General features: G+C 46.7%; 1 protein-coding gene across 2 annotated transcripts in view; it reads left to right on the forward strand.

Moving 5' to 3' along the window:
* sept3 (septin 3) overlaps positions 1-2,641 on the forward strand; it is a 75,128-nt gene extending 72,487 nt beyond the window's left edge. Inside the window, exons 9-10 of one of the 2 annotated variants that reach the window (XM_038783857.1) lie at positions 1,631-1,682; positions 2,325-2,641. In XM_038783857.1, the coding sequence (XP_038639785.1) occupies positions 1,631-1,682; positions 2,325-2,451 (179 nt within the window). In that variant the 3' untranslated portion in view covers positions 2,452-2,641. The remainder of the gene's footprint in view (positions 1-1,630; positions 1,683-2,324) is intronic. The other variant, XM_038783858.1, reaches the window with a different exon arrangement.
* The last annotated feature ends 6,175 nt before the right edge of the window (positions 2,642-8,816 follow it).

Here is an 8,816-nt window from a genome sequence, read left to right on the forward strand (position 1 = left end):
GCCTACTCCTGCTCCTAGTTCTTATGTTCTTATGTTCTTATGTAATGCCATTGAATGGCAAGGGGCGATGGTTAGAGCCTCTCTTGCAGGAGCTGATCATTGGCTGGCACTTGTGTGGCATGAATGTAACTTCTCAGTTGTCAGCCCAAATCCTGGACATTGTCCAGGTCGTCCTGCATTTGGATAACGACTGCTTGATTATCTGAGGAGCCACAGTGTTCACTTCTGTTGCCACACTACCAGAAGGATGTGGAGGCTTTAGTGAGGGTAGAGAACAGGTATACCAGGATGTTGCCTGGTATGGAGGGCATTAGCTATGAAGAGAGCTTGGATAAACCCAGTTTGTTCTCACTGGAATGATGGAGGTTGAGGGGCGACCTGATGGAGGTTTAGAAAATTATGAGGGGCATAGACAGAGTGGATAGTCAGAGGCTTTTCCCCAGGGTAGAGGGATCAATTACTGGGGAGGTTTAAGGTGCGAGGGGCAAGGTTTAGAGATGTACGAGGGAAATTTTTTACACAGAGGGTAGTGGGTGCCTGGAACTCGCTGCCGGAGGAGGTGGTGGAAGCAGGTACAATAGTGACATTTAAGGGGCATCTTAGTAAATACGTGAATAAAATGGGAATAGAGGGATACTGACCCCGGAAGTATAGAGGTTTTAGTTTAGACGGGCAGCATGGTCAGCGCAGGCTTGGAGGGCTGAAGGGCCTGTTCCTGTGCTGTATTTTTCTTTGTCCTTTGTCCTTTGTTCTTTTGATACATCTGATCCCTGGAAGGTGCTGGTTGTCAGGGTATAGGACAGGGGGCAGAACGTTCATGTTCTTAGTTTTGACCTCTGACCCATTGTTAGCAACCGGGTGAATTCTCACCTTTTTGTGGTTGTCAATTAGACTTACTCTGACCAACAATGAAAGTGGTTTTGTTTGCTCAATGGGATTCCTGGAGATTTTTCTGCAGGAATGCTCTCAATATCCTGCCTGGATGAGTGCAACTCCAGCACACTCGACGCTCAACACCATCCAGGACAAAGCACCCCATCCACCACCTCAAACGTTCACTCCCTCCACCACCGATGAACAGTGGCAGCCGTGTGTACCATCTACAAGATGCACTGCAGTAACTCACCAAGGCTCCTTAGGCAGCACCTTCCAAACCCACAACCACTACCATCTAGAAGGACAAGAGGAGCACATTAAGGTTAAGGGGGGGTTGTTGGGTTACGGGTATAGGGTGGATACGTGGGTTTGAGTAGGGTGATCATTGCTCGGCACAACATCGAGGGCCGAAGGACCTGTTCCGTGCTGTACTGTTCTATGTTCTATACCTGGGAACCTCACCACCTGGAGGTTCCCCTCCGAGTCACTCACCACCCTGACTTGGAAATATACCGGCCGTTCCTTCACTGTCGCTGGGTCAAAATCCTGGAACTCCCTCCCTAACAGCACAGTGGGTGTACCTGCACCTCAGGGACTGCAGCGGTTCAAGAAGGTAACTCACCCCCACCTTCTGAAGGGCAATTAGGGATGGGCAATGAATGCTGACCTAACCAGCCCACATCCTGTAAATTAAGTTTTCTTCCCAAATGTTGCAGCAATCTCTGACCTGATGCTTCTTTCCGTCTCTTTCTAGTTGAGAATGTCACTCACTGTGAGTTTCCACTTCTCCGGGACCTCATCGTTAGGTAACGATAATTCTTATACATGTACGATTTACACGTTGCCTTTCATTATGGTTCATGAATCTCTTTCTTTATCTCCCTCCACATCTTTCTATTTCTGCGCTTTGCCTTTTGCCACCTGTTCTTTTCTCCATTTCTATATTTCTTCATTCATCCCATCCCCGCTCTTCTCACCTTTTCCTTTTCTACATTTTTCGAATTTGACCTTGTGTCTTCCACAAATTTAAACTTCATTCTTTCCCCTCAACCTGTCCAATTGTCTGATGTGTCCGGTCCCCAACCTCACCTCCCACCCCAACCTCTCTCCTTCCTAAATTCTCCTTCCTCTCATTGTTCACCATTTCCCTTCCCTTTACCACCTTCACTGTCTCCTTCTCTCTTTCTGTCACCTCGTTCAATTTATCTTCAAACTTTGATCCGGTTGTCCTGTTGTTTTATTCTCTGTCTCTCACTTTGCCTCTCTTTTTACCTCTCTTCTAACTGCTTTTCCCTTTTTGCCTCTTCCCTGCTCCCTCTCACGTTCCTCCTCTCCATGCCCCCCTTCTTTTTCTAACCTGCTCCATTCCCCCTGACATTTCTCTTCTCTCTGCCGTTCCGTATCCTTCTCCTGCCACCGCTGTGTCCTCTGCTCTGCTCTCTCTGCAGGACTCACCTCCAAGACCTGAAGGAGGTGACGCACAACATTTTCTACGAGACATATCGGGCAAAGCGGCTGAATGAAAACGGGAACTTGGCGAACGACACCGGAGACGTGCACGAGAGTAACCTCTGAACCCACCGAGGGAAGACAAAGTCTTCTGTCCCTGGAACCTTGTGTCAAATCTCAATTTTGTAAGAATGAAGCCAAGCAAACACAAATCTATCACTTTAAAAAGAGTGGAGCCTTTTAAAGTTTAATCACTCGCTCATGTCAGGGCGTCTTTCTCTCAGTCGACAGAATAAATGTTGAACAGGTTACTTCACACATCTCTCAACACCTGAACCTCCCAATCCTAATCAATCCTTTGCCCCTTTTACTACATTTCGGCGGAATGGAATGTAAATTCAGTTAATAAATCTGGAATGTGAAAATAGTCTGAGTTATGGTGACCATGAAACTACCTTCGATTGTTGTAAAAACCCATCTGCCCACTAAAGGCCGTCAGGGAAGGAAATCTGCCAACTTTCCCCGACCTGGCCTACCTGGGACTCCAGGCCCATAGGTTTATAAGGTTGGTTCCAGGGATAAGAAACTTCAGCCATGAGGATAGATTGGAGAGTTCCCCTGGGAGAAAAGAAGGCTGAGAGTAATTCAAGAAGGAATAATAATAGTCGCTTATTGTCACGAGTCGGCTTCAATGAAGTTACTGTGAAAAGCCCCTAGTCCCCACATTCCGGCGCCTGTCCCGGGAGGCTGGTACGGGAATTGAACCCGCGCTGCTGGCTTTGTTCTGCATCACAAGCCAGCTGTTTAGCCCACTGTGCTAAACCAGCATCAATTATTTATAGCCCTTGGGGCTAAAGGGATCAAAGGATTTTTTTTGGGGGGGGAGGTGGGATTAGGCTATTGAGTTGGATGAACAGCCATAATCTTAATGAATGGCAGAGCAGGCTCGAAGGGCCAAATGGCCTCCTCATGCTCCTATTTTCTATGTTTTTAGGAGATTTGATAGAGATGTTTAAAGTAATGGGGGTGCCGGACAGAAACTGCTCCCCTTGTAAAGGATCAAGAACGAGAGGGACACAGGTTTAAAGTGATTTGCAAAAGAAGCAAAATGCGACGTGAGAAAAACCTTTCCAGACAAGTGTTTCAGATCTGGAAAGCACGGCCTGGAGATTCAATCGAGAGATTCGAGAGCGCATGAATAGAAACAATGTGCAGGGGTTTGGGGAACAGGCAGGGGGTGAAACTGAGTAACGCTGCTCGTTTGGAGAGACGGTGCAGACATGATGGGCTGAATGGCCTCCTTCTGCACTGTAACAGTTCTGTGATTCAATGTGGCTGACTCCTAACTGCCCTCTGAAGCAGCCTAGCCAGCCACTCAGATCACGGGCAATTAGGGATGGGCAACTCAATCCGGGCATGTCAGTGACACTCACAGAGACGGACGCACGTACATTGGGTTTCGTTTCTTTCCTCAGTTTTCTCCCCTCCTGCTGTTCATTCAAGAGTTTCATCAGGACTGACTTTAATTGACAGACCGGGTAAGGATGGCAGACTTCCTTCCCTGAAGGACATTGGTGAATCTTACAACAATCAACAACAATTTCATGGTCATCATTAGACCTTTCATTCCGGATTTGTATTGGGTTCAAAATTCACCATCGGTCATGGTGGAATCAAACTCCACATCCCAGAGCCTTATATTGGGTCTGTGGGTTACTAATCGTCTGACAGGAACATTATTCCACAGCCTCTCCTTCAGAGTGTGTGTGAGTGTGTGTGAGAGTGTGTGTGTATATTTGTGAGTTTGTGAATATGCGTGTGAGAATGAATATGTGTATGTGTGTGTATATATATATATATATATATATATATATGAGTGCATGCGTGTGTCTATGTGTATATGAGTGTGTGTGTCTATGAGTCTGTGTATATATATGAGTGTGTGTATGTAAGTGTATGTGTGCATATGGGTGTGAATGTGACTGAGTATATGAGTATGTGTGTATGACTAAGTGTATGAGTGTGAGTATGTGAGTGAGTGTATGTGTGTGTATATGAGAGTTTGTGAGTGTGAATGTGAGTGAGTGTATATGGGTGTGTGTGTGGGTGTGAGTGTGTCTGTATGTGAGTGTATGTGAGTGTGTATATGAGTGTTTGTGAGTGTGAGTGTGAATGTGAATGAGTGTATATGAGTGTGTGGGTGTGTGTATATGAGTGTGTGAGTGTTAATGAGTGTGTGTGTATGTGAGTGTGTGTTTGTATATATAAATGTGTGTGTGTGTATGAGTGTAAGTATGTGTGTATATGAGTGTGTGTATATGAGTGTGAGTGTGTGTGTATATGAGTGTGAAAGTGTGTGTATATGAATGTGAAAGTGTGTGTATATGAGTGTGAGAGTGTGTGTATATGAGTGTGTGTATATGAGCGTGAGTGTGTGTATATGAGTGTGAGAGTGTGTATATTAGTGTGAGTGTGTGTGTGTGAGTGTATGTATGAGTGTGAGTGTGTGTGTATGAGTGTGAGTGTGTGTGTATATGAGGGTGAGTATGTGTGTATATGAGTGTGAGAGTGTGTATATGAGTGTGAGAGTGTGTATATATGAGTGTGAGTGTGTGTATATGAGTGTGAGTGCATGTGTATATGAGTGTGAGAGTGTGTATGAGTGTGAGAGTGTGTATATGAGTGTGAATGTGTGCGTATATGAGTGTGAGTGTGTGCGTATATGAGTGTGAGTGTGTGTATATGAGTGTGTGTGTGTATATGAGTGCGAGAGTGTGTGCATATGAATGTGAGTGTGTGTGTATATGAGTGTGTGTGAGTGTGTATATGAGTGTGAGTGTGTGTATATGAGTGTGAGAGTGTGTGTATATGAGTGTGAGAGTGTGTGTATATGAGTGTGTGTGTATATATGAGTGTGAGTGTGTGTATATATGAGTGTGAGTGTGTGTATATGAGTGTGTGAGTGCATGTGCATATGAGTGTGAGAGTGTGTATATGAGTGTGAGAGTGTGTGTATATGAGTGTGAGTGTGTGTGTATATGTGTGTGTGTATATGAGTGTGAGCGTATGAATGTGAGTGTGTATATGAGTGTGTGTGAGTGTGTATATGAGTGTGTGTATATGAGTGAGTGTGTGTGTATATGAGTGTGAGTGTGTGTATATATAAGTGTAAGTGTGTGTATATGAGCGTGAGTGTGTGAGTGCATGTGTATATGAGTGTGAGAGTGTATATGAGTGAGAGTGTGTGTATATGAGTGTGTATATGAGAGTGAGAGTGTGTGCATATGAGCGTGTGTGTGTATATGAGTGTGAGTGTGTATATGAGTGTGAGTGTGTGTATATGAGTGCGAGAGTGTGTGCATATGAATGTGAGTGCGTGTGTATATGAGTGTGAGAGTGTGTGTATATGAGTGTGAGAGTGTGTGTATATGAATGTGAGTGTGTTTGTATATGAGTGTGAGTGTGTGTATATGAGTGTGAGTGTGTGCATATGAGTGAGTGTGTGTGTATATGAGTGAGTGTGTGTATATGAGTTTGAGTGTGTATATGAGTGAGTGTGTGTGTATATGATTGTGAGTGTGTGTGTATATGATTGTGAGTGTGTGTGTATATGAGTGTGAGTGTGTGTGTATATGAGTGTGAGTGTGTGTGTATGTGTGTATATGATTGTGAGTGTGTGTATATGAGTGTTAGCGTGTGTGTATGTGTGTATATGAGTGTGAGTGTGTGTGTGTGTATGAGTGTGAGTGTGTGTGCATATGAATGAGTGTGTGTGTGTATGAGTGTGTGTGTATATGAGTGTGAGTGTGTGTGTATCTGAGTGTGTATGTGTGTATATGAGTGTGAGTGTGTGTGTATATGAGTGTGAGTGTGTGTATATGAGTGTGTGTGTGTATATGAGTGTGAGTGTGTGTGTATGTGTGTATATGAGTGTGAGTGTGTGTATATGATTGTGAGTGTGTGTGTATATGAGTGTGAGTGTGTGCATATGAATGAGTGTGTGTATGAGTGTGTGTGTGTATATGAGTGTGTGTATGTGAGTGTGTGTGTATATGAGTGTGAGTGTGTGTGTATATGAGTGTGAGTGTGTGTGTGTGTGTGTGTATGAGTGTGAGTGTGTGTGTATGTGTGTATATGAGTGTGAGTGTGTATGTATATGAGTGTGAGTGTGACTCACTCTTCAAACCACGGGGATTGGAAGAAAAGTTAACTGTTCAATAAGCAGAGGTGCAAACAGATCTCGAGTCCCCCCCCCCCCCCCCCCTCACTTCCTTATGTTAAGGTCTGACAAATCCGAGCTCCCAATGCCAGGGTACGCAGGGAGGGAGGACAAATGCTGCACTGCCCCTGCTTGGCTGGAGAATACGGCTGAGCCGAGAGCAGAGGCTATTTCCTGAACAGTGTTCCTGCTGAACCCTGTCGGTGAACCCGAGCCTGAAATGTCCAGATTCACTTCTGTTGGTTTCTGGTCTCCTGATCGGAGTCTCTGTGACAGTAAATAAAACCCGGAACATTGGGGAAAGGTGCAGCGAGGGTGGTTACATACACACACACACAAACACACACGTACACCCACCCTAAGGTGCAGCAAGGGTGGTTACACACACACACACGTACACCCACCCTAAGGTGCAGGGAGGGTGGTTACACACACACACACACGTACACCCACCCTAAGGTGCAGGGAGGGTGGTTACACACACACACACACGTACACCCACCCTAAGGTGCAGGGAGGGTGGTTACACACACACACACACGTACACCCACCCTAAGGTGCAGCGAGGGTGGTTACACACACACGTACACCCACCCTAAGGTGCAGGGAGGGTGGTTACACACACACACACACACATACACCCACCCTAAGGTGCAGCGAGGGTGGTTACACACACACACACACGTACACCCACCCTAAGGTGCAGGGAGGGTGGTTACACACACACACACACACACAAACACACGTACACCCACCCTAAGGTGCAGCGAGGGTGGTTACACACACACACACACACGTACACCCACCCTAAGGTGCAGGGAGGGTGGTTACACACACACACACACACACACACACGTACACCCACCCTAAGGTGCAGGGAGGGTGGTTACACACACACACACATGCAGGTCCCCCACCCTAACCGGGGCCCAAATTGGAATGTGGTGCGCAGACCCTCTATAAATATTTGGATCCATTCCTAATTGGACATTGGCGAGCTGAGAGCAGCCAATTGTCATTGTCAATCCGACCTCTGGGGTAAGGCTGGGAAACTCTGAAAATGGTCCATCAGCAACTCAAAGCAAACAAAACACTGCTGCGTGTTTCTGGTGGGACCCTTCACCAGCGCACAGTCAGTACCGACCAACACAAAGAAGGGACTGCAGATATGATTGGTCCACGGGAAGCAGTTACCAGTTGACTGGGAGGGGCAGTTAGAAATTGAGGAACATGTTATGCCAGAGTTGTGTAACACCCTGTGAAAGGGGAAAGGTCACACACTGCCCCTGCTCCATCGGATGTTGTCTGACCAACTCCCCACCTGCAGGAGATCCAGGCACTGATTTGTTGGCTGGAATTCACAGACGGGATATAAAACCCAGCCAACCGCCCAATGGCCTTGGGCAGGAATCCAGGCCATTGTTTTCAGTTTCAAACTCTTTCCCCCCCCCCAATCATATCTACCCTCCCATGGTTCACGTTATTGGATGATGAGCATTATTTCGCAAATAGCCACTGTGTGGCATGTTCCAGAATGTTCTTGGCAATGATGGTGGAGTGAATAGAGCCAATCAGAGCATCCATGGGACACTATTGGGCAGCTTGGTAGCACCATGGTCCACCTTTGTTCTGAGTGCAATAGAACATAGAACAGTACAGCACAGAACAGGCCCTTCGGCCCTCAATGTTGTGCCGAGCAATGATCACCCTACTCAAGCCAACGTATCCACCCTATACCAGTAACCCCCCCCCCCCTCTATTTTTAAGACACTAAGGGCAATTTAGCATGGCCAATCCACCTAACCCGCACATCTTTGGACTGTGGGAGGAAACCGGAGCACCCGGAGGAAACCCACGCACACAGGGGGAGGACGTGCAGACTCCGCACAGACAGTGACCCAGCCGGGAATCGAACCTGGGACCCTGGAGCTGTGAAGCATTTATGCTAACCACCATGCTACCGTGCTGCCCCCTGCTACCGTGCTGCCCCCTGCTACTGTGGGCCAACATGAGTCACCCCCGTTAGACTGTGGCTTGTGCAGTTGCCTGTCTTCCTTTTCCCTGATTTAGTTCATGTTGCCACAGACCTGATACCCATGTGCACTTTCTCCATCTCTGAGTCAGCATTGCCGGGCTCTTTGACCATGAAGGCCTTACAGGACAGGGCCAATAACCCAACAGTAGCCATGGCGATAATGTACTTGAGACTCTCCCGCTTTGTTGCCACTCGCACGAGGAGTGTTTTCCAGTTTTGAATTCCTGATTAATGGAC

This window comes from Scyliorhinus canicula, chromosome 23 (genome assembly GCF_902713615.1).
Source record: "Scyliorhinus canicula chromosome 23, sScyCan1.1, whole genome shotgun sequence".
NCBI classification, from domain to species: Eukaryota; Metazoa; Chordata; class Chondrichthyes; order Carcharhiniformes; family Scyliorhinidae; genus Scyliorhinus; species Scyliorhinus canicula.